The following is a 26,181-nucleotide window of genomic DNA, read 5'->3' as shown; positions in this document are numbered from 1 at the left end:
GAGGAAGGATAATCACATTAGATTTCATGGAGGTCTACAAAAACGAATTGGATTTGGAATAGGAAGAACTGGGAAAGGAAAACAATTTTGTTGCTAGTTTTGAAATGTATACAAGTGTGTGTATACATATAACATATGAAATGTAAAACACGAATATATATAGACACATATATAATAAACAGAGAGTTAAATTAGAAGTGAAGTACAGGGGACATAAAGCAGATATAAGGGAAACTGTGGTATTAAGACTTAGTTATTTCTGCCCCATGAGGGACTCCTTCAATGGGCAATCTTTGCCCTGGAACTCTCTCTTTGGTTGATACAGTCTTTCTCAGATTGGGCCTAAGCCCAGTAATAAAAAAATAACATGTGGAAAATAGAATAAGGTCAGATAAGGAGAGGCCTTGAATGCCCTTAGAAGCCTTCAGGACTTTATTCCAAAGGAAGTGAAAAGCCACTGAACACTTTTGACCAATATATTAGAGTGGTGCTTTTCCTAACAACATTACATTTGGTTTTATTGCTATATAACAAATTCCCACAAGTTTAGTACTGCCTCGCAGTTTCCATGGGAAAGGAGTTCAGGCACAATTTACCTGGGTCCTCTGTGATCACACAAGGCGACAATTGAGATGTCAGTCACACTGCAATCTCATCTGGAGGCTCAACTAGGGAAGAATCTGAATCTGATTCCTGTCCTTGTGGATAAATGTCTAAGGACCCTCATGTCCTACAGGACACCTACAGTTCCTGGTCACCTGAGCCTTACCAAAGACCTTTCATGTGGCAGCTCACTTTTTCAAGGCCAGCAAAGAGCATCTCTCTAGTGGGTGCAAGAAAGATAGAGTTATATGGCTATAGATAGAGATAAGGACAGATAAATCTGCAGATAGTAACTTAATGAAGGGAGTGACAGCCCGTCACTGTTTGCCATATTCTACTGGTTAGAAGCAAGTGACAGGTATCATGTGCACTCAAGGAGGGAGGATTGGACAGAGTGTGGCTCACTGGGGAATCCCTGGAGGGTGTGTCAGCCACAAAAATCGGCCCGGCAACAATGCATCATGTACACTAGGTGGAGGAGACAGAGAGGCACGGAGACAAAGGAGAAGTTGTCATCACTGTTTTAACCAATAACGTATAGTTGTTACCAGAAGAGAACCATAAACAGAACGCATGGGGTAAGGGTCAAAAATTTTAACATGCTATGTTTTAATGATATAGGCATTTAAAAAAATAAAACTTAAGTAGTACCCTATCTTTAGAATTTAGTAACAATTACCCTACAATACACCAATGCTTCCTGGACTTTCTAAGTTCCAAGTTAGTTTTCCAAAAGGCAAGGAGATTTGCTCCTGCATTTTACAAATTTCTGCCTGGTGGTCCAACTAACCTCATTACTACTGTCATTTCCAGATTGTTTCATGTGTGCTATTATTTTTTTCCTGTAGGTTGTAAATCTGTGATTTGGTGTTCCCCACAGGGCCTAATACTTTGCTAATTCTGTCCCTTCCTTAGTGGACCCATTCGCCTAGAAGTCATGTCACGGTTGGGAGCTTCATGTTAGTACTAGCGGTCTTCACAATTTATCATGTTGCAGCAGAGTAGATTAGTAAGTGTTCTTTGCATGGTTTTGCGTAATTATAATTCTTTAAGAGCTTCCCTTTGTACTTTCTCACATGACATGAAAGTCAACTGGTGAGACTTCTTTTTTCCTATCTCATGACTTCCGCTAAATCAAACAATTTCTTCTAAGTAACAGGATGTCTTTCTCTAGAAATATCTCTATTTGGTTCATACTTACACTTTCTAGGAAAGAGTGAACGTGTTAAAGTTGGGAGTGCTTGAGCTCCTCACAAACAAGGGTTTGGAGTCCCTCATCAAGCTACCAAGATCAATGAGGGGAAATTAGGATAGTAAAGAAGGACTTGAGGGGTGCTGGAGTAGTGCAGTTGGTTGAACAGCTAACTCTTGGTTTTAGCTCAGGTTGTGAGCTCAGGGTCCTGGGACTGAGCCCCGCATCGGGCTCTGTGCTCAGCACAAAGTCTCTTGAAACTCTTTCTCCCTCTCACTCTGTGCCTCCCCCATGCTCTCTCTCTCTCTCTCAAATAAATAAATAAAATCTTAAAAAAAAAAAAAAAAAAAGAAGGGCATGATGCACTGTCATAGGCTGTAGCAACAAGGGTTGTAGTTTGTCCTACTAACCTCTCTCTTCTTTCTCCCGTCAGGATGAGAGAACCACCAGAGCCGGGGGAGAGTTGTTCTTCAATCCCCTGCCAAGAAGAGGATCCATGTGTCACAAAGTGGACCATGGAAGACACAAAGATGCACTGCCCAGATTTTCCTTCCAGGAAATTCCACTTTCGAGCTCCATGGAGAGGGTTTGCTTACTGCTCCTGCTACAAGCTTCTTCAGGGTCTCCTCAGCTTTCCAGCTGGGATTACCTATTCTTGGGGCAGCCCTGGCAAACATCTGAGCACAGCAAAGTTAGTCATGAGCACACTCTTGTTGGGGAGTCCCCAGTGGCTAGCAAGAAAGTGTACCCTCCTTCTCACTGTGCCACCTTCTTCTCCCTCTTCCTCCACTTCTGCTACTGGTATTTCTGTTGCTGCTGCAACTTTTCTGTCCATTTGAATCGTTTCAAATAAAAATTCAGGAAAAAGAAATAAAGTTTTAATAAAAACGGGATGAAACAGGGGTGCCTGGGTGGCTCAGTCGGTTAAGTGTCTGCCTTCGGCTCAGGTCATAATCCCAGAGTCCCAGGATCGAGTCCCACATTGGGCTCCCTGTTCAGCAGGGAGTCTGCTTCATCCTCTGCCCCTCACGCAGCTCATTCTTTCTCTCTCTCAAATAAATAAATAAAATCTTAAAAAAAAACGAGATGAGATAGATATCGACCAATGCAATGTATATACCTTATTTTGATACTGATTCAAATGTCATAAAATAAATTAGGAGAAAATGAGAATTTTAACATTAAGTGAATATTTGATGATATTAAGGAAGCACTGTTAACATTTTAGGTGTGATAATGGTATTTTGGTTATGAAGGTTATTTTTAAAGGAATCCTTATCTTCTAGACATGCAGGCTAAAATACTACAGATGAAATTATATGATGCCTGGCATTTGCTCCACAATAATCTGGGTTGGGTGGGGCCGGGGGCAGTGTCTATGAGTACTTTAATTTTAATTCTATTTTCATGAAACAGTACTTTCTTTTACTTGTCCTAAATATAATTTGGCAAGGTGGAAAGCATCATTTATTCAACATCCAGTGGTATTGGGTGCTACACTGAGATGGACATTCAGATAGTGCAAAACCTGGTTCTGTGGTCAAAATGTTCAGTCTAGCAGGGAGAGAGATACATCTACAATGAGTGCAAAAAAGTGTGAGAAGTGGTGTGCTTTGGTACTTTCTACCAGTTGGGTCTGATCCCCCTAATTTTCTTCTGATTCTAATATTCTGAATTTTGGTGGAAAATACTGTTTTTAACATTGTGTAAATAACCACTTCCTTACTGGATAGAAGCTAACATATATTTTATTTTTATTGAATGTCTGCAGTGCCTGGCCCTCAGAGGTACTGAGAGTATGCACATACTGCCCCTCAGGAATGGGCTGACTGATGAGGTTGTATATGCTTGGTGTATGTGTTTGCTCAAGGGCATGCCTGAGAGAGGGTTCTGGACACAGCAAAAGTCTTTATTGGGAGGCATTTCTTCTCTAAGTGTACATTCTAATCAGACAATCTCTACTACACTACCTTAAGCCAAAAAATAACTCTCTTTATGAGTGATTAAGTGAAAACACAGTTATATGAAGGCATGTGTAGTTTTTCAGTTTCAAAGAGTTAATTCTAACTCCCAACACACTGTTTAAAAAATTAAAATATGGATTTTTATCTCAAAGGCTGAAGTGATAGAAATATTTATCTATCTAGCCTTCTTAATAGCAACTCTAGGCAGCTTAATGACTTCTGAACCTCAGATATAAATTTCAGAATAAAAAAGCTGTTTTACATTCCTGGGAAGCATCCAAAACTGACTCAGAATTGCTAGCAAGTTTCTTCAGTATGTTCTAGGAGGACGAGATTTACGATGGTGATGGGTCACTCCATGATTTCCTAGAAAACTCTCTCCTCCAAGACACTGCCTAGCATCCAAAACTAAGGAATATGGTGTTAGTGGGGCAAATGGTCCGTCTGGGGACTTGACAGCATTATTTAAAGAAGCATTTGTGCTGGGGGGTGGGAGGGACGGGGTGGCTGAGTGATAGACATTGGAGAGAGTATGTGCTATGGTGAGCGCTGTGAATTGTGTAAGACTGACGAGTCACAGACCTGTACCTCTGAAACAAATAATACATTATAGGGTGCCTGGGTGGCTCAGTTGGTTAAGCGACTGCCTTCGGCTCAGGTCATGATCCTGGAGTCTCGGGATCGAGTCCCACATCGGGCTCCCTGCTCAGCGGGGAGACTGCTTCTCCCTCTGACCCCCTTCCCTCTCGTGCTCTCTATCTCTCATTCTCTCTCTCTCAAATAAATAAATAAAATCTTAAAAAAAAAAACAAATAATACATTATATGTTAAAAAAAAAAGATAGTAGGAAGGGAAAAATGAAGGGGGGGAAATCGGAGGGGGAGACGAACCATGAAAGACTATGGACTCTGAGAAACAAACAGGGTTCTAGATGGGAGGGGGGTGGGGCGATGGGTTAGCCTGCTGATGGGTATTAAAGAGGGCACGCATTGCATATTCCATGGAGCACTGGGTGTTATACGCAAACAATGAATCATAGAACACTACATCAAAAACTAATGATGTAATGTATGGTGATTAACATAACATAATAAAATTAAATTAAAGAAAAAAAGCATTTGAGGGGCACCTGGGTGGCTCAGTGGTTAAGCGTCTGCCTTGGGCTCAGGTCATGATCCCAGGGTCCTGGGATCGAGTCCCACATCAGGCTCCCTGCTCAGTGGGAGGCCTGATTCTCCCTCTCCCATTCCCCCTACTTGTGTTCCCTCTCTCGCTGTGTCTCTCTCTGTCAAATAAATAAATAAAATCTTAAAAAAAAAAGCATTTGATATCTAAGGGGAAATCATACCCCTTTGACTGAAAGACACTGCGCCACCTAGGGACAGCCATGGGAAATGGTATTCAATTTTCAAATTCAAAAGCCTACTAGAAAAGGTTTGGAAATTATGAAGCAGGATGTCCTTTCTACTTAATACTTATATTACATAAATTACATATTTTTCCCTCAAGACTTTAAGAATAAATCAAAGCTTATCTAAAATTATTTTTTAAATAAATTACCAGGTTGATTAAAGAATTAAACTGATATGTTTTCTACTTCTTCAGGAATAAGGTAATAAGCTATTAAGCAGAAGTTATTTTCTTAAGATTTATTTATTTCAGAGACAGAGAGAGCATGAGCGGGGGAGGGACAGAGGAGGAGATAGAAGGAGAGAAGCAGATTCCTCCCTGAGCCCAGAGTCCTGTACAGGGCTTGATCTTACAACCCTGAGACCATGACCTGAGCCAAAATCAAGAGTCAGACGCTTAATCGACCAAGACACCCAGGCACCCCAGGGAGAAGTTATTTTTATGTAGAATTTTGGGGTAGTTGTAATTTTGATAAGTTAATGGGGGATTTCATATGGTTTATGGAATTCATCAATAAATCTATATACTTGGGCTTCTGCAAATACAAATTCAGTTATTTAAAGAGGTATATTATATCTCAGAGGAATTTATGAAGACTTTTTTTGTAGAATAAAAGTTCTCTCTACATTATATTCTTGCTATTGCTCTTCAAAAAATCAGAAAGTGGCATTTCCTCCACTTTTTACAGGAGGACTACATTTAAAGAAAAACTCGTATCAGTGATTTTATGGTTATTGCATACTGCCTCCCCAACAAACACACAAATATATATGAAACTGGAAAATTGTGCCTTTCTTTCCTATCATGAGAATACTTTTAAATGATTAGCATCAAACTGGCTCAAAAAGGTGGATGGTGGATCAAATAAACTTAAAAGCTGAAAGTATAAAACTCTTAATGAAAACAAGGGAAAATCTTTATGGAGGGGAGAAGGGACGAAGAACACCCCAGAAGAAATGGCAGACTGGTGCGTCTAGGCAGATGGGTCTATAGGCAGCTTCAAACAAAGGGTCCCAATCCCTGAGGTAGTCACATGAAGCAGAAAGAGCTAGATTTCAAGATGGTGTGTAGAAAGAGACAGTGCTCCTAGACATCTAGACTCCAAAGCCCCACTTCCACTCTAAATCCAGAAATTTGGTACAATTTCTGAAGCAGGCAGAGGAGGAGATAAGGTTGTTTTTGTTCTAGTTGACTACAGGAGGAGGGTGAGGATTCAGAGTCAAAATGATATTGAGTTATACATCAAAGTAATATTTCTTGTACCCCTGCATTTTGCGATACTTATTATGCTTCCTAGCCATTCATTTATCCAACCGATACTCATTTTGTACCTACCATGGGCAAAGGGCTATGGGAGAGATAAAGCCATGGATGATGTATCTCCAACATATCTATATGTAAAGTCAGCCAAGTGAACCCATGGCAGCTACAAGTTATGATAGAAAAGCTTCCTCTAGTGACTGGCTGAGCTTAATAAAAATGGGTGAGTCTAAAGTGAACTATATTCTTGATGAGTTAAGAGGAAAGTCAGGAGTCATTTCTGTGAATGAAGAAATTTATGCATTTCTTATTTTTATCCAGGCCTGAATATTAGAACATATTACTTCATAAAGCATTCTCTGCTCATTCCAGCTGGAAATGTTCTCTTCTTTTTCTCAACCACTATAGTATGTTATCTATAGTTCTGCTATGGCACTTACCACATTTTACCTTGTATTATTAGCTTTTGTAGAAGTGTCTTATCTCCCTTTTGATGTCCCTGGAAGAAAGGTGTTTCAAAGCATTATCACAGTACCTTGTACATATTAAATGCATTCTAAATGCTATGTGACAGTAGACAAGTAGGAGCAAATAATGGTTCTAAAAATATGGACTCCTTGCATCAGCTTCTCTGGATGCCTGTTAAAATTCAGATTCTTGGGCCATGCACTAGCACTACTGAATCAGAATTTCTGGGTGTGACACCAGAAACCCACATTTTAATAAGCTCACTGCAGTTTGAGATCTATGGATTTCAGGTCATAACAGTTATAGTAAGACGTGAGATGGCAGATAGGTTTCATCCTGACTGCTGATTCTGGTAGTGGGTGGAGCTGAATAGAATTCTGAGGCTGAGGCTAAATAGACCCTGGGAAACCGTGTCCTCTAAGAGTGATGCCCACCAAGTGAGGGATGGGGTGGAGGGAGTTTATGTGCAGTGTATTCTGCATTTCTGAATATGTTCATCTCAGGAATGGAGAAAGTGTATCATCCTTTTAAAAATAATCTCAAGTCATCCTTGCAGAAGTTTAATGGTAAGTTTTTCTAAAATTTTCATGGAAATTCTAGTAAATGGAGTTTTCAGGGTGGTATAAACAAATTAAAAAAATAACATTTTGGGGGAAAATTTCATCCACCAAAAGTTTATTTTACTTAATGATATTAAACATTACCTAAATTTCATAGGAGACCAATTAACTGTGAATATTATTTTTGTTTTAATTACTACTAATAGGGTAAGGAAGAAACTTGGGCCTTCTTTGTAGAATTTTTGTATAGCACTTTTCCCCCCAGCTGCATCTTCTTTCTTTCTTCTTCTTATATATACTATTTATAATTATTGAAGAGATTTGTAAAATATAGAGGAAAAAACACTCAGTAGAGAATCACCTTGCAATAACATCTGCTAAAAATTTCTATGCATATAAAGTCTGTTTCAATATAATGTTGGGTGCAATGTTGGGCGCTAAGCAGCCGTACAATTGTATAACTGAATGAGTTATACACTTCTTGAAAGTCAGCCTCATCATCAGTAGAACGGGGACAACAATTGCCATCTGGTCTCCAAATTGTTTAATTGTGTTCCTGGGCTTCAATTTTCACCCTTAAAACTAATGACTCTCAAATCTTCAACTTTAGCCTACTCCTTTTTCTTTCGTTCCAGACTCAACCTTCCTACTGTCTGCTATACTCCTTACCTAGATGTCCTACTGGCATCTTAACTTAGTACAAAGAGCCACAAGATTGAAATATTTCACTATCGTAGACTCCTTCATCTGTCATTGCTCTAAATTGGTCCAATTGGTCACTAAATCCTGTGATTTTTAGCTGCTAATTGCTTCTCAAATAATTATGTCCTCTTCACTTCCACTCCAGCTCTCCCATAACTCACTTCCTGGATTACTGCAGTAACCTAAACTTGTCTTACTGCCTTCCAGCCTCCTCACTGCTACCTCAGGGCTTTCTCTAAAGACACTTTCTTGTAATTAAAAAAAAAAAAAAATTGCCCTACAGTGATTACTCCATTGCATTCATGTTAAAATACAAATTTCTTAAGCTAGTCCTAATCAGACCTCTATCTTCCTCTTCAATTTCATCACCCCAGCTAAACCCAAAAGCAAATCATTTGTCACGTAGCCTGACTTTTTAAAAGAACACACTGGTGTTAAGACGACCTCAACTTGAATGCTGATTTGACATCTTACTAGGTGTGTGAACTAGGGAAAATTCGTCTAACCGTGAAATAATAGAACCTACTTCACAGGGTTGTTGTGAGGATTAAATGAGCTAATATACACAAAGAGCATGTATCTTGTCTAGCGCATAATTTATTAACTATTATTATTAACATCATCAGCCCTTCCAAACCACGAATCGGTGCTGCTCGTTCTTCTGCCTGTAATACTCCTGCCTCCTCTCACCGTTTGGCTCTCTTCCGTCAAGATCCAGCTCGGGGCCACAATTTCTAGCAAGTTTACCCTGCCCCATCCTGTCTCATTTGTCCCCACCGTTTCCTTTGCATACTTGTTATTCTATAGCTGACGTCTATCACTTGACTGTGTTTCTAAAGGAAGGATGGTGCTTTCATTTTTTTCAGGCACAACTTAAAAACAGGTGCATGATATTTTCTGGATGAGTGCACAGAGCACCCTTGTATCATGAGCTCTGTAAATCAATGTACCTAAAGTCTCTTTTTGTCTAGCGTGGCGATCTGCCCCCCGAATACGAAACAAAGTACTTCTTCCAGCACTGGGGTAAAAACCTTAGCCACGAGCCTCTGGGAAAAAAGGGTCTCCTTTTTATTTTCCCACCCCAGGAAACTCGGTAGAAGCCACGGGTCTTGGTACGGCGGAGGTACACACGAACTTCTAAATCGCACTCACGTCTGAGCTTGTGACTGCTACTCTTCCGCGCCTGCGCCGCTCCAGCCGGAGTGGGGGCTCCTCAGTCGAGGGGGGGAAGCGAGGGGTCGCGTTTTAGGATTGGGTGGTGGGAGCCAAAACGGACGACGCGGAAATGACGCCAATGTGCGCAAGCGCCGGCGGCCCTGTCGCGCGGTGGCTGCTGGGTGCCGCTCGCCTTTCCTTCCCTCGCCTCTCCCTTCCCCTCCCCCCTCCCGTCCCCACCCCCTCGGCCGCTCCGCTCCCTGGCGTGACTCGGCACTGAGAGTCCCGGAGAAGACGCTGCGGTCGGCACCTCCTGTGTTCAGGCCTTGGCCTTTCCGAACCTCTCCCCTTCCTCTCCCGAGTGTTCTCCTTCAGTTTTGAAGCCGGTGGCGTCGCGGCCGCCCTGCCGGGCTGAGAATGGTGGGAGTGAAGCCGGTCGGGAGCGACCCAGATTTCCAGCCGGAGCTGAGCGGCGCGGGCTCCAGACTCGCCGTGGTCAAGTTCACCATGCGAGGGTGAGGCCGGGCGCGAGCCCTGTGGGCGCTGTGTGTCCGTCCCTGCTTTCCCTTCACTTTTTCCGGGTCCCGACTCCCTTGCGATCTCCTGCTGCGGGATGTCCAGCGCTGGCCGCAGCCCCAGACCACTGCCCAGTTAGGCCTCCGCTCTTGGGTTGGAGCCCCCGGTGGTGCCCAAGGGAGTCTCTGGAGGGCACGAGGCCTGGCCATCCGCGTTCCCTAGCCTAGGAGATCGCCTCCCGTCCCTTCTGCATCCGCGGACGAGCTCTGGACTTGGGGGTGGCCCACTTCTCTTCCTTCTAGTCTGTTGGAGCCTTCGCCCATCCCATTCGTTTCGGGGAGCCAGCTGTCACTTGCATTTTAGAAACCCTAAAATCTTAATTTACCGAACACTTTGGCTTTCTTCACGACCTGCATTTCCGTAAGACCTTTAGGAAATTCAGTGGGGACTATTCAACTAATCGACGTAGTGCTTAGTCCCGAGGCTCATTTAATGCATTTTAAATTAATGTTGGGTCCGGGTGCTTTTTAATTTTCTTAATGGTTTTGTTATTCGTTTGGTTGGTAACTTTGTAACTTAGGCTCCCTTATGTGTGCGACTGCATCTGATCACAGAAATGAAGAGTGAGTAATACGTACAGTATAGATACCCAGACATCTGAGTTTGGCCAAATAGGCTACATTTTTGACTTGATCGTTTAAGAGGACAGAGATCTGGAACGATGCTTAACTGACTTTGGTAAATCTCAACATAATTTATTGGTCGCAGAGCTGGTGGATTTTCTATTTTGAGTGTGCAGTGTACCTCTGTAAGAGTGACAGGTCGGAACTAGGCCTTCAGAACCAAGATTTCAGCGACTGTGTGTATTTATTGACCTTTGCTTGTGTATCTCAGTACCTTCTAACTTAGAAGGATTAAAGGTCTCCATTTGATTTATCTTGACCCCCGGAGTTATTTACATTTAAACTAACCTGGAGAAATCTACTACAGGTATCACTATTTATGTAACACATTTAATTGTCCAGGTAACTATATAAACATAGGCAGTATTTTTAATCGGTAAAAAGTGATTAATGGCTGCTGAATGTGATTCAATAAATGTTGAGTGTATAAGTGGTGGCATTAGGATTAGATAGTTTTAATGCTTGGATGCAGATAGAGATAAAAACAATTAAGGACTTATTCCTGCACCAGCCTCGTTTATACAGAATTGAAAAGGGACAGTATATTGGATTTTCTAGGGTGGCATGGAGTACCCATTTGACATGTGGACTTTCATATTTACTAAATTGAAGAAGATAAAAATTTCATTATAAGGACATGTCTAAAAGGAATGTCAAAATTCTATAAATGTGCCCTCCCACCTTTAGCAGTTTTGTAATGTCGATATTTTTAATATGGAGGGATACCTGTACATTTGTTAAGTACCTACGCCAAAATTGGAAAAGAGATGATTTTAACAATGAGTCTCATTTTTAATTCACTTTTCTAATTCTAATTTGTAGGAGTGTATAGACTTTCATCCCCCAATAAAATACTCTTTTCCCTTACCATAGCAGCACAGATGACAGTGATAAATCATTTATTAATTCAAGTGAGAAAAGTGCGGAAACTTTGCTATTAAGGAAACACTTCCATTAACAATGAGGCAACATTTAACCATAAACAACTGCAGACATTGATTGGTAAAGCACTGTGTTGTTTACTTTTAAAAAGGTATTTTCATGCAATGAAAATTTATTTTTTTTGGAAAAACACAAAGAAAATGAATTTAGAGGACTTTTCAAAAGTATATTTATAGCTAACATTTATAAATCTTTTTAAGGTTACATTTACCTTGAAGTTCTTTAACATTTTGACCATTAGCATTCCTACACAAACTATGTCAGTGTGACCCCTCTGGAGTAACTGGGCATCAGTATTAGACCCTCAAACAACTATATCCAGTAGACCATGTAGGAAACCTCTTAGATCAAAGTTAATGTCCCATTTTAGGCCAAGAACATAGTTTTCTCCAGCAACTGTTTTCTTTCCAACCCTACTTTGAGTCTTACTCCTTTTTTTCCACTTCAATGTTATACCTGTCTATTAATTTTAATAAAATGTTATGCAGATTGTCACTGTTTAAGGATCTTCAGTGGCTCTCCAGTATTTTCAGTTTTTTTTTTTTCCTTTTTAAATATGGAACGCTTCATGAATTTGCATGTCATCCTTGCACTGGGGCCATGCTCATCTCTGTAGTGTTCCAATTTTAGTAATATGTGCTGCCAAAGCGAGCACTCGGTTTTTTAATTGTAAAATATATGTAACATGAAATTTATCATTTTAGCCATTTTTAAATGTATAATTCAGTGGCATTAAGTACATTCACAGTGTAGTACCAACATCACCACTATTTTCTAGAATTTTTTCATTATCTCAGGTAAAAGCATTAACCAGTAACTACTCATTAAACAAGAACTCCCAATACCCCCCAGCCTCCCACCCCTGGTCACTTCTTTTTGTCTTTATGAATTAATTTGCCTATTCTTGATACCTCATGTAAGTGGAATTATGTAATATTTGTCCTTTGGTTTCTGGCTTATTTCACTTAGCATAATGTTTTCAAGGTTCATCCATGTTGCAGCATGTGTCAGAATTTCCTTTTTCAAGCTAAATAATATTTCATTGTATACACCATATATTGCTTATTCATCTGTTGATAGACATTTGAGTTGTTTCCACCTTTTGGCTATTGTGAATAATACTGCTATCAGCATTGGTGTGCAAGGATTTCTTTGAGTCTCTGCTTTCAGGTCTTTCGGGTATATACCTGGGAGTGGAATGTGATTGCACCATTTTCCATTCCCACCAGCAGTGCAGGAGAGTTCTGATTTTCCACATAACTGCCAACACTTTTTATATTTTAATAGCCATCCTAAATGGGTGTGAAGTGGTCTGGTGGTTTTGGTTTTCATTAATGACTAATGAAGTTGGGCATATTTTCTTGTGCTTATTGGTCATTTATCTTCCTTGGAGAAATGTCTATTCAAGTTCTTTGCTCATTTTGAATGACTTTTGTTTTCTGTTACTGAATTGTAGGAGTCCTTTACATATTTTGAGTATTCCTTATCTGATACATGATTTATAAATATTTTCTCCCATTGGTTGCCTTTCACTTCCTCGATAGTGTCCTTTGATGCTCAAGTCTTTAAATTTTGGTGAAGTCCAATTTATCTTTTGTTGCTTGTGCTTTTAGTGTCATTTCCCAGAAATCGTTGTCAAATCCAGTGTCATGAAGAGTTAACCCCTATGTTTTCATCAAATAATTTTGTAATTTTAGCTTTCAAGTTTAGGTCTTTTACCCATTTTGAGTTAATTTTTGTATATGGTATAAAGATCCATCTTCATTCTTTTGTATGTTGATATCCAGTTTTCCCAGCACCATTTGTTGAAAAAACTGTCTTTTCCCCAGTGAATGGTCTTGGCACCCTTCTCTGGTATTTATTCAACATTTACATATTATTTGCTTTTGTAAGAGACTTGTTTAAACATTTATATTGACTTACTCAGTCCTCAAAATAATTGAAATTATCCCCATTTTACAAATGACGGTGTTGAATCACAGGTTAAATAACTTAAGGTCCCATTGCTGAATTCAGTTTGGATTATAAAGTGCTGTTCTTGTTCTTCCCAGCCTAAGTAGAAAGGAAATGCAGGTTCATCTCTATATTGCATAGAGCCTGACATTTTTAAATAAATATCTAACTAAAAATTTAGTTAGAGCTGCTTGCAAACTAATCTTATAACTTAGGACAGTTCAGTTCACTCTCTGATATTCTTTTCTCTACCTGTAAAATGGGAATAGTAACATGTAACCTAACAGTATTGTTTAGAGAATGAAATTATATACTGTGGTAACATGTTTTTTTAACTGTTATTTCCAAACTGTTACTCATTTTAAATAAACTCAGATACATTTAGTGATTGATTAATAAGCAGTGCCAGTTTTGTTGTTATCACTGGTGGGTAAGCCCCAATGCTAAAAGAATATGCATTTTCTTCCCCATAAAACTTAGTATGAATGATTGGTTTTTAATTGAAGTATACTTGGCATACAATATTTTATTTGTTACAGGGTACAACATAGTGATTTAAGTTATATACTTTACGAAATGCTCAGCATAAGTGTAGTTACCATCTTTTACCATACACAGTTATCACACTATTATTGACCACATTCCGAATGCTGTACTTTTCATCCGCATGACTTTTTTATAACTGGAAGTTTGTACCTCTTGATCCCTTCACCAATCCCCTCCCCACCACCACTAGTTTGTTTTCTGTATTTATGAGTCTGTTTCTGGTTTTTTCATCTGTGAGTTTGTTTAGAGTCCACATATAAGTGAAATTATATGGAGTATGATTTTTATCTTTAAATTTGTGAACGTGTCATTTTTATAGATGTATTTGCCATATATTCAGTTTTGTTAAAGTAGGTCCTATTTGTAGTTGGTTAGGTGTTACCATCCAGGAAGAATGTTAGTGTGTATTAGGATGTTGAGTTCTAATGGTTATGGTAGCTTGTTCAGATAATACATCATATATATATATACACACGCACGTACACACGCATATGTATGTATGTATATATATGTATGTATGTATACATATGGTATTAATTATATGTTGCACCATTGCTGCAGACTGAATTACAGAGATAGCAGGCTCAGTAGTCCATAGGGACCAGGCAGATAATGAAAGAGGTAGGTAGTAGCTTTAAGATAACTAGCACATGGTGAGGCCTCAGAGAACATAGAGAATTTTTCTTAAAAGTATACTTTTTTAATTGAAGTATGACATGCATGCAGAAATGTAGACAAATCATTTGTGTATACATTAAGTTTTAACCAACATGTAGATCAAGATTTCCCCCCCTCCATCCCCCGCCACACTTTCTTCTCCTCATTCTTGAGTTCTAACACTACAGATTAGTTTCGCCTGAATTTGAACTTTACAAAATGGTATCTGTCTGGATTTTTTTTAAAGAGCATATAAATAGTTTTAATCTTGGCAGTTAATTTAGAAATAACAAAAAGCAGTGTGTAGGCCACTCTTTTGGGGTTTTGGGAATAGCTGTTAAGAGTTGGGTTTTGTGATCAAATTCTAGCACTGTACTTCATTGTTCTTGACTGAAATGAGGAATTGTAGGGCTTAAATGAATTTAAGGGTTTTGTAAATTGTATAACATATGGTAAATGCTCAATGAATGCTAGCCATTTTGTGTTATTAATAGGACCAATTATGATTATGCCTGCCCTAATTAAAATATAATTAATCTAGACATTACCTACTTTAAAGTTGTGCCCTGTGGAAAAACAGACTTTTTTAAAATATCTCTTCAGAAAGCACATACATTTTCCTTACTATTTATCAGCAATGTGTTTACACGTTATTGCCCAGGGCAGAGCACTAAATACTTTAGCAAATAGTGAAGAGTGGCAAGTTCGTGAAGTAAAATGTATTTATATTATGACTGTAAACAAAATCTTACTTAGGAACCTAACTTGGTGCTTTCAAAGAAAGCTTGGATTGGATTGGATTGGATTGGATTGGATTGGATTGGATTAGGAGTTAACTCTTCTGTTGTGGCTCTGCCGTTGACTAGAGTGTCTGATCTTGGGCAAGTCATTTTAACTTTTCTGGTCTTCAGTTCTTATCCAATAATTGTGTTAGATTAGGTCAGTTTTAAAGTTTTAGTTTTGTGGGTTTGATTCTTTATGTATTGCAGAAAGCTGGAGAGTTGTCTGCTGTGTTTTTCTCAAAAAGCATAAGTCGGAATCCTTCTTACATATCCATTTTACATATTGGATTTAATAGGCAACCTTTCTGTCAAAGAGAGGTTCACAGATAGAAGAACTTGTTTTCTTTTTTAAAACCTCAGGACTAGATGATCTGTGGTCACTTTTACAAGTTCAGAGGCTCTGTGACTGTATATTATTTAAGGGCTGTGAATCAAGGGTTGCACAAGAGAAAAAAGTGTGATCCTGAAATTCAGGCATATTTGGGGCATAATATTTTAAAGATTTATTTATTTATTTGTTTGAGGAGCTGGGAAAGGGGCAGAGGAAGAGGGAGAGAGACTCAGGCAGACTCTGCGCTGAGCGTGGAGCCCAACACAGGGCTCGAGGCTCAACCGCATGACCGTGAGATCAGGACCTGAGCTGAAATCAAGAGTTGGACTCTTTTTTTTTTTCTTTTAAGATTTTATTTATTTATTTGACAGAGAGAGACACAGTGAGAGAGGGAACACAAGCAGGGGGAGTGGGAGAGGGAGAAGCAGGCTTCCCACTGAGCAGGGAGCCCACTGTGGGGCTCCATCTCAGGACCCTGGGATCATGACCTGAGCCGAAGGCAGACGCTTAACGACTGAGCCACCCAGGCGTCCCAAGAGTTGGACTCTTAACTGACTGTGCCACCCAGATCCCTGGGGCATAATATTTTTAAATATGAGAAAGGTGCTAGAGAATCTAGTTCCTTCTCATTGTGTATGGAGAAATCAGGTGACTTGCTCATGAGCTCAGCTAATAATGGAAATTTAAATTTATTCTTAAATACTAATGTTAAGCTCTTAAATACTAATGTTAAGCAGGCAAACATCTTAAAATAACTAATCAATTCATTTGAATGGTTATAGTGTGAAAGTATGCTGCTGTATTTATTTCTGCTTCTTTATTCTAGGACTTATTTTGATTTTTGACTAAAGTTACAACCTGTGATGGCTAACTAAAATTAAACAGGATCTAGATAAGGTTAAAGTTTGAAAGGGAACAGTTATCTTAGTACAGTTATTTTAGCTACAAGAAATTTTTTTTTTTAACACTGATTAGCTCATACATGGCTGGTGAATAGAGTGATGATCTCAGTCTGATGTGGAAGTTGTGTTGGTTCGTATTCTGTTTTTCCTAGATAGTGAGGAACAGAAATAGAAATAGATTCTTTAGCAGAAAGAAGCAAACCCCTCAGTGATACAGGCAAGCTCCCTTCCACGTTTGTTTTGAGAGTTACTCCAGTTTAACAGGAGCACTTGCTCCGTAGAGGGCTTCATGGTCAGTACGGAACTTCCTCCCACAGACCCGTGGCTCAGTTGTCATATTACCTTAAACGGCACTTCCATTGTTTTTATTCATTTTAAACATTCCCTGAGGTAGCCTCTAGTCTGAGCCACCTGCCCGACTGTCCGAGTATTTCCTGAGTACGTTACTGTTTTGTCTTAGGGATGTTTTTACTAAGTTGTATAGGTTTAAACGGTTTGTCTCAGTCTGATTTTTCCCATAAGTCTTTTTTTGAATGCATACTTTTGCAGAAGGGAGATTTTTTTTCAGGAGTGAATGTGTTGTGGTGTAGCATAAATAGCTGTGCTTCATTTGGGACACCTGTTTAAATGCGGTTAATGTTAAATTCTCTGGTCTCAAGTTATTTAATATTTTAAAATAAAGGTACCTGTTCATCCTAAAAAAAAAAAAAAAGGATACAGAAGTATGAATAATTTGTCTTCCCTAAACTCTCTTCCTTTTCCTGTCCTACTTTACAGAAGTAATTAACTGATTATTGTGTGACACACCTAACGTGTGTTTATATCCACATCTTTATAATGTAGTCATAGAGGATTTTATTATGAGACTTAGTTTTCTTTTAAACAGTACAAATTTACAAATTATCCTTATCCCCTGGTATGAATGTGTCATAACATTTTAAACTATTTTTCTGTTGCTGCCATTTAGATTGTTTCTAGTTTTTACCGTTATAAACATTGAATTGAACTTTGTTATACGTATTGTGAAAATGAGTGTTAGGTAGGATACATGTATGCAAATGAGATTGTTGAATCTTGGGTTGTGTTCATTTAAAATTGACAGATCATGATTAATGGCCCTTCAGAAAGGATATAACAGTTGGTACTCCCATCAATAATGTTTAAGACTTACTGATAACTCAGAGTATTTTGGTAAACTAAACTTAGGCTTAGTGACTCTAAATGTTTGTTTCATATTGGTCTCAGGACCTATTTGAGGATTGTTAGATCCAAAAATCTACTTTCAGAAGCACCAAGTTTAATATTAAAGAACTTAATTGCTTATTTTCTTAGCTTTTTTGGGGTGAGGCTTAAGGTTGGCATGGGATGAATATACTGATGAAAATTTTAAGACCGGAGAGATAATCGCAGCTTGAGGATGAACATTTGTGAGTTTGAATATCTTGTACTTCAGAATTTGCTTTTCCTTGTGCTCCTCTCTGCTATTGCCAAGGTTTTTCTCTAAATTTTTATTGAGATACAACATAATACACAATTATAAATGTATAGCTTAATTAATTTTCATAAACTGAACACACATGCCCATGTAATGAGCTTCTGGACAAATATAACATAACTAGCTTTTTGATATCTCTCATGACCCCATCATGTCTTTAACTCTCAGAAAGGTAACCTTTGTTTATAGTACCATTGATTTGTTTTGCCTGTATTTGAGCTGTGCATAGATGGAATCATATAATGTACTACTTTTCTCAGTATTATTTGTGAGGTTAATCAATGTTTTTGCATGACGCTTGACAGCGATCATTTTCATTGTTGTATAGTATTCCACAGTAGGAGTAACTGCAATTAATTTACTCATTCTGTGTTGATAGAATTTGAGTAGTCTCCACTTTTGGTTATTAGAAATATTACTACTACCAATATTTTTTCAAATGCCCTAAGGCAAACCTGTGTAGACATTTCTGTTGTTCATATACTTCAGACATGCTCATGAGGTAGGCATAGGTCTTTGTGTAGCAGATGCTGCCAGTTTCTTTTCTTTACCCCTACAGTGGTTATACTCCTAAAGTTTGCACAGTCACTAACAATTCAGTTGCTCCACATTCTTGGTAATACTTTGTTCTTTTTTGTTTTAGCTATTTTGGTGGGAGTAGTTTTAATTTGCATTTCCCTGGCTTCCTTAGTGACTAATGAAGTGTGAGGTATCTTTTCATATTTATTGACTGTTAGGATAACCTCATTTGTCATGTGCCAGTTTTAGGAGTTTACCCATTTTCCTTTTGGGTGTCAGTCTTGTTCTTACTGATTTGTAGGAATTCTTTACATATTAACAGTTTAAGCCTTTCGATATATTTTACAGATGTGTGTGTGTGTGTGTGTGTGTGTGTGTGTGTGTGTGTGTGTGTATTTTACCACTCTGTGGGGTCTTTTCACTCTCTAAATGGTATCTCGATGAACAAAAGGTCTTAATATTTTCCAGTTATCAAGTATATTCCAGTATATCAATTATTTCCTCTTTTCTTTGGTGTTTTTTGTGTTTTAAGAAATCTTTGCTTACTCCAAAGTTCTGAAAGTATCCTTTGTATTTTTTCTTAAAACTGTTACTGTTTCACCTTTAGATTTAGATCTGTAATCCATGTGGAATTGGTTGTGTGTATGGTGTGAGGTATAGGGGCCAAGACTCATGTATCTTCCCATGTGAATATCCTGTTGACACAGCACTGCTTATTGAAAAGACCCACCCTTTCCCCACTGCACTGCTGTGTCAGATGCTTGATAAATCAGGTTGCTCTGTGTAGGATGGGTTTGTTTCTGGACCTGTTCTTTTACCTTGGTCAGTTTGTTTATCCTTGTACCAATACTGTACACTCTTAATTTATAAAGCCTTGTGATTGTTCTTGATATTCAGTAATTAATTTTCTCAGCCTTGAACCTCAAAATGGCTTGGGTTATCTTTGGTATTTCCCTGTAAACTTTAGAATTTAAACTTGTTAACTTCTGCAAGAATACCTACTGGGATTTTAACATTTACTCTAAAGATCAAATTTAGGAGAATTGACATCTTGACACTGTTGAGTTTTCTAGTTTATAAGCATAGTATATTCCTCCTTTTATCTCCATCTTTAATTTTTCTCAGTGAGAACAAAGCCAGAAGACTTAACATCATTAGACTTTAAAACTTAATACAAATCTGTAGTCATTAAGACAATGTGGTATTGATGCAAGTATATCTAAATAATCTAGTGGGAAAGACTAGAAAGACTGAAGCTAGGATGATCAGATTTTATTTAATTTCATATTTTAATTAACAAATTCTTTAGAGTATAAATTAATACAGTTTTTGGTGGGTTTTTAGTTTGTTTGTTTTTCTTTTTGTTTTTTTTTACCAAGCATGTATTTTACCTTTCTTACAGGTGTGGACCGTGTTTAAGGATTGCCCCAGCATTCAGTTCTATGAGTAATAAGTATCCACAGGCAGTTTTCTTGGAAGTTGATGTACATCAGTGTCAGGTAAGGGAAAGGAGTGCTTTAAAAAAAAAATTTACATTGGTTTGAAATTCAACATTGTTATCATCCTTCGTTTGTTTCTTTCTGCACATAGTACTTCTTTGAAGATGGGAAAATGTTATATGGACATGAATTACCACAAATGTCATTGTGGCTGCATTAGTTAAAAAGGGTAGTTCAGTATTAATTGCTTCTGGGTTTGTTGATATTAATATCTTTCTGAGGTAAAACTAATAAGCTGTTCAACTAAATCAGTCACCTGGAAGTCCTTTTTTTTAACCTTTTTTTTTGTTTATCTTTTGCAAATAGAGAATATTATCTTTTACTGCTGAGGCATTGTTTGATTTGAAAGCCATGGCAGAGAATTCTTGGTTATAGTTTGATTTGAATTGATCAATTTGTAATATTAGCTTCAAAGCTGCATACTCAGCAGAAACTTGAAAGTGTTAATCACTGTCGGTTGAGCCACAGTGTTGTGGGGAGATTGCCCTAATTACTTAGTGGAATGACTCTGTGACAATTCTGTGTTTGCATATGTGGAAATATGGAGGAGGAGTTAATGGGAAAAATTTTTGAAGGTTCCTTCCAGCACTAAAAATGTAGTCTTTAGTTCTGATTAAGGAATAGCTGTGTACCTCCTCTTTTTGGTGAGGTTTTGTCTTCGATACATTCTGAGTGTGAAAAGAATTTTTAAATGTTATAATAGTTTGTAGTGAGTAGTTTGGGGTTTGGTTTAAACCCATAATATTGCTTAGTACGTCTGTCACATACTACTGGGCTCCCATCACTGGTCCTTATTTTAGTATTCCTGTCTCCACTCGGGAGCTTTGTTGTCCAGTATGGTAGCCACTAGCAGCATGTTGTTATTGCACACTTGAAATGTGGCAAATCCAAATTGAGGAGTGCTGTAAGTGTAGAATACACATAGGATTTTGAAGGCTTAGTATGAAAAAAATGTAAAATATGTCATTTATGTTCTACACTGTGTTAAAAGTGCAAATGTTGGATTCACTAAAACATAGCATTAAAATTGACTTCAGTTGTTTCTCTGTACTTTTTTATTGTGGATATTGGCAACTTAAAATTATATATATACACCACATTTATGTCTTATATTTCTTTTGGACAGTACTGTTCTAAAATGTCAGTCATATTTTTTGTCTTTTGTTTTTTAATTTTTGAGTTTCAGAGAAGACTTCGCTATGTAAACTTTATGGTTTTTTTTTCTTTAAACAATGTAGTGGTACCTTTTTATAGTATTTGAATATGCAAGATGACACGTTTGCTTTAACTGTTTCCTTTATACTTATGAAAAGTTTAAGTCATGAGTCAGTGGTTAAGTAGCTAATTTCCACTCAGTACTTAGTTTCATAATAATTGTGGAGTGGAGCAGAATTTTAAAAGGTAAATGTTGCAATGTATTTGTTGGGAGGCCAGAAATCATTTCTATGAGTAGAGTTGAGTGAGGTTGTTACTTCGTTTTCATGGAGAGATGAGCTACTGTTTTTCAGATCTGTACTTTTTCCTAGTAGCAGTGGTTTGTGTTGACGTATTAATACCCTTTTGGGCTTCCCCATTTAAGAAACAGCATGTACTTACGAAAGTGCTAGCTGGTGGTATAAAGCTTAATTTCTGTATTGGAAGCTAATTGTTCTACTGGTGGGTGAAGTGTTTAACACTAAAATTGATAAAAATGCATGTTCTTCATTGGGAATTTAAAGATAATGTAGTTGTGCCCTCAGTAGTAGGCCTTTTTCTTAAATAACAATTGGGAATAAGTTATTTTATGTGGTTTCTGTTCATGCTTGTGATATTTAAGTTCTACAGAGAGGTAGAATGAATATTCAGAGTGGTTTAAGATGAATTTTAATTCATTAACAGCATCTAACTTGCCAATTCTAGGGGACAGCTGCCACCAACAATATATCAGCAACACCTACATTTCTGTTTTTTCGAAACAAAGTGAGAATTGATCAATATCAAGGAGCAGATGCTGTTGGATTAGAAGAAAAAATCAAGCAGCACTTAGAAAATGACCCTGGAAGCAATGAGGACACAGATATTCCAAAAGGCTATGTAGGTAGACTTAAGAGTGAAATCGTTATATATCTTTTCTCATTATTTCGTTAAAATGAAATTGACTGTTACCTTTTGCTAGTTAAGAATACTTTCAAATAAGATCTTTAAAAGTAATTTCATTAGCTGATTATTGGGTTTCTGCTTCTGTTGTATGTATAATAATCTTAAGCCTTCATCAAAAACAATTTTTCCTAAATAATTCTTTTTGCCACTTGTTTTTTTTAAACCCGCTTTCTGAATTGTCTTAATAGCCAGTTTTAAACATTTAATCATTTTTAATGTATATATATTTTTATATATACATTTAATTTTCACTTTATTACATATAATGAATATTTTCTTTATATGTAATTTTAAAATTATACATATATACTTTTTCCCCAAAAAATGTGAAGAAATGTATATTGGAAAAATTTTTCAGGTTTTGACAATTGTGTAAAATGACATGGAAATTTTAATGTGTGATCTTTATATGCTGGACTCCCTTTCCTGCCACTTCCTATAGTTTTCTCTCTCTTTTTTAATGTATTCCCTATTTTCTGGCACCTCTTTTTTTCTGCTAAAAAAAAAAATCTAATTTTGTTTTAGGGTCATATGTGACTTTGCTATTGGATAGGTTTTTCTGAGTTTTAAGAGTAAGTTATTATTCAAATAATAACTTGAGGACTTAGGAACTTAAAAGTGTTTGAGAATTACATAATACAAATAATTATAATTCAGTATCTTTATCATTTAAGAGCTGTTCAGAAAGGACCAAAATTCAGAAGTAGTACTTCATGGTAACTGACTCATTTATGCAAATTGGTTAATCCTGCATACCAAAACATATATTTGTATATATCTTTCCTATTTTTTTTTGTTATAAAGTTAATGGTAATTGCAGATCAAAAATGAACATTTTAAAAAATAATTGTTATCTTAAGTTAAAGCTGGTATATGAAAGAATATATATCAACTACAGTAAAGCAGATTGATGTCATGGGCTACATGTTCTTTCTGTAAAGTCCCTTAAATTCATGCTGAATAAGGAGACTCTCTAGTCAGATGAATACAAGAGATTCTTTTTGTGTGTGGGGAGTTGAGTGTTGTGTCTTCAAAAAGTGTCTTTAACAAGTGGTACTAGCATTAATTAATTTAGGGAGGCACAATTAGTATCTATTTAAAACAGAACTGTTATGTGATAATTTGAAATTGTAATATCCAGTTAGAAAGTATGAACATGTTGTGTAAGTCAGGATTGTGACACCTTTTGGAAAATTTTGGAAATTATTTGACTTGTAAACTGTTGTGTTTACATCTTTGTATTTTTTCCTTTATTAACTAAGGGTTTTTGCATGAAAAGTTCTTATGAGCGCGACAGTCCTGCTGCTTAGCTAGAGGAATACTTCTTTACACATCAGCTAAGTGTGAATATCAGTGTTTTGTCCTCAGGTAGGAAATAAGCAGGAAAAAATGGAAGTTTTAGGAAATAAAAATAATTTAGTTTTCATGCAAATGTTATGAATACAGTGTGAAAGGCTATTAAAAACATTTTCATTTTTTCCATCAGGTGTCAATCAAGACATTAAGTTTTGAACTATATGTCTGCAAGGTTCTTAAATATTTTGAGAATTGGTAATGTGTTTTTAAGAATGTCATCATTCTCACAACACAAATAGAAACTTAACGGGAGTAAGTGAATGAATTAAAGCCTGTATCTTAAGTAGATTTAAGTATTAGCATTGCAGAAATGTATTGACAATTTTATTTATTTATTTTATTTTTATTGTTATGTTAATCACCATACATTACATCATTAGTTTTTGATGTAGTGTTCCATGATTCATTGTTTGTGCATAACACCCAGTGCTCTACGCAGAATGTGCCCTCTTTAATACCCAACACCAGGCTAACCCACCCGCTTCCCCTCTAGAACCCTCAGTTTGTTTTTCAGAGTCCATCATCTCTCATGGTTCGTCTCCCCCTCCGACTTACTGCCCTTCATTCTTCCCCTCCTGCTATCTTCTTTTTTTTCTTAACATATATTGCATTATTTGTTTCAGAAGTACAGATCTGTGATTCAACAGTCTTGCACAATTCACAGCGCTCACCATAGCACATACCCTCCCCAGTGTCTATCACCCAGCCACCCCCTCCCTCCCACCCCCCACCACTCCAGCAACCCTCATTTTGTTTCCTGAGATTAAGAATTCCTCATAGCAGTGAGGTCATATGATACATGTCTTTCTCTGATTGACTTATTTCACTCAGCATAACACCCTCCAGTTCCATCCACGTCTTTGTGAATGGTTCCTTTTGATGGCTGCATTGTATTGACAATTTTAAAACAAAATTTTGGTTTTAAAGACTTTCAGTGATGTTTTAACACTAAGAGGTATACAGTTACTGATTCTGTACATCCTAGTTTTGGAACTCCTGATTTGATTGAAGCCAGAGTAAGAGAGAGACACATATCTCTTTTAGAGTTTGAAATATTGCAATAAATGTAGATTTGATACTCAATAAGAATCATAATAGTTCTTATTCAGAAGTAAGACATTGTTTTTGTGAATATAATGACTTTTAGTTTTTAAAGTGTTAATTGAAACATTGGGAAAGTTTAAAACATTCTCTTTTTTCTCTCCCATATTTGCTAAGAGTACCTAGTACGGCCTTAAGTGGCAATGAGAGGGCCATCAATATCAAGTCCTCCTCTCCCCCAGAAGTTTGAGTTCTGGGCACTCTGGAATTGAAGTTGGATTTGCATACGTTCTAAATCTTGAGGCCTATATGTATATTTTAGTATTCTGACCCCTGAACTGTAGATTTTGGTCTACAAATTTTGTCATCATTCATCAAAATGAAATGAAACCTTAAGTGACCCTAATTTGTGTAGTAAGATCTTCCGTTAACCCAAACTAGAAGCCTGGAAAAGTTTTTCTAACTTGCTGTGTGTCTTGTTTTAGATTTTCCCCCTCTAAAAAAGAAATGTGAAATTTATTAAACAAAACACAGTTGACAAGAGTAGTAGTATAGTAAACACATATACCATTCACCTGTGTTCATCAGTTGTGAATATTTTGCTATTTTTGCTTTCTTGATATATATTTATCCACTTTTACCTTCTACAGAATCATTTAAAAGTAAACTGTAGACATCATGATGGTTCATTTCTAAATATTTTATTAGCCTGTAGCTTCTAGGAGCAAGAACATTCATTTACATAACCACGATATCATTATCATGCCTAAGAAATTTAACGATGGTACAGCATCTCTAATACTTAAAGACTACGTTCACATTTTCTTAATTATCGTCAGAATACTCTTTTTTTTTTTTAAGATTTTGTTTATTTGAGAGAGAGAGAGCACAAGCCGAGGGAAGGGCAGAGGGAGAGGGAGAAGCAGACTCCTGGCTGAGCAGGGAGCCTGATGTGGGACTCAATCCCTGAGCTTAACCGACTGAGCCACCCAGGCACCCCTCCAGAATACTCTTTATAGCTAATTTTCCCCCATCTAGGATCAAGTCAAGGATCATGCATTACATTTAAGTCGTTTCTCTTTGGTGTTCTGGAAACTTCTGGGGTTTTTGTTGTTGTTGTTTTTTTAATTCATTACTGCCTTTTTTTGGAAGCTTAAACTGGCACCAGTCTAATATAGTAGTCACTAGGTACATGTGGCTATTAGGCATTTGTTACATGACTAGTGCACCTGAGGAACTGAATTTTAAATTTTATCTACTTTTAATTAATTTAATTTTAAATTGCCACATGTGGCTAGTGGCTATCTTATTGTACAGCGCAGGTTGAGACCATCTGTCTTATAGACTGTCCCACAATCTGGATTTGTCTGATTGTTTTCTCATTATTCTTTTGTCATTATTGGCAAGTTGATTACTTAGGTAGTGATACTTATTTCCAATTGCATATTTCTAGAATATGTCAGTTTGTAGTTAGGTATTAATGCCAATTTATATAATGCCAATTTG

The 26,181-nt window shown here is 37.3% G+C and overlaps 2 protein-coding genes and 1 non-coding gene across 7 annotated transcripts in view; 1 reads left to right on the top strand and 2 right to left on the bottom strand.

Annotated features, from left to right (window-relative positions):
- Positions 1–9,434, bottom strand: part of WDR7 (WD repeat domain 7) — a 364,018-nt gene extending 354,584 nt beyond the window's left edge. For 2 of the 4 annotated variants that reach the window (XM_027577315.2, XM_027577319.1), the window contains exons 1-3: positions 9,312–9,415; positions 6,870–6,928; positions 2,206–2,273 (exon numbers count right to left, since the gene is read on the bottom strand). The gene's annotated coding sequence lies outside the window, so the exon portion shown is untranslated. Of the gene's footprint in view, positions 1–2,205; positions 2,274–6,869; positions 6,929–9,311 lie in introns of all 4 variants that reach the window. The other 2 variants (XM_027577316.1, XM_027577317.1) reach the window with 2 other exon arrangements.
- Positions 9,435–9,549: 115 nt separating this feature from the next.
- TXNL1 (thioredoxin like 1) overlaps positions 9,550–26,181 on the top strand; it is a 32,436-nt gene continuing 15,804 nt past the window's right edge. The window contains exons 1-3 of one of the 2 annotated variants that reach the window (XM_027577322.1): positions 9,550–9,829; positions 20,043–20,139; positions 22,039–22,212. In XM_027577322.1, coding sequence (XP_027433123.1) covers positions 9,732–9,829; positions 20,043–20,139; positions 22,039–22,212 — 369 coding nt within the window. In that variant the 5' untranslated portion in view covers positions 9,550–9,731. The remainder of the gene's footprint in view (positions 9,830–20,042; positions 20,140–22,038; positions 22,213–26,181) is intronic. The other variant, XM_027577321.1, reaches the window with a different exon arrangement.
- Positions 12,006–12,110, bottom strand: LOC113913386. Its single transcript, XR_003517179.1, has one exon. It is a non-coding gene; the product is annotated as a U6 spliceosomal RNA (small nuclear RNA).

This window comes from Zalophus californianus, chromosome 14 (genome assembly GCF_009762305.2).
Source record: "Zalophus californianus isolate mZalCal1 chromosome 14, mZalCal1.pri.v2, whole genome shotgun sequence".
Taxonomy (NCBI): domain Eukaryota; kingdom Metazoa; phylum Chordata; class Mammalia; order Carnivora; family Otariidae; genus Zalophus; species Zalophus californianus.
The sequence above is the reverse complement of the archived record's forward strand: the minus strand, read 5'-3'. Positions and strand labels throughout refer to the sequence as shown.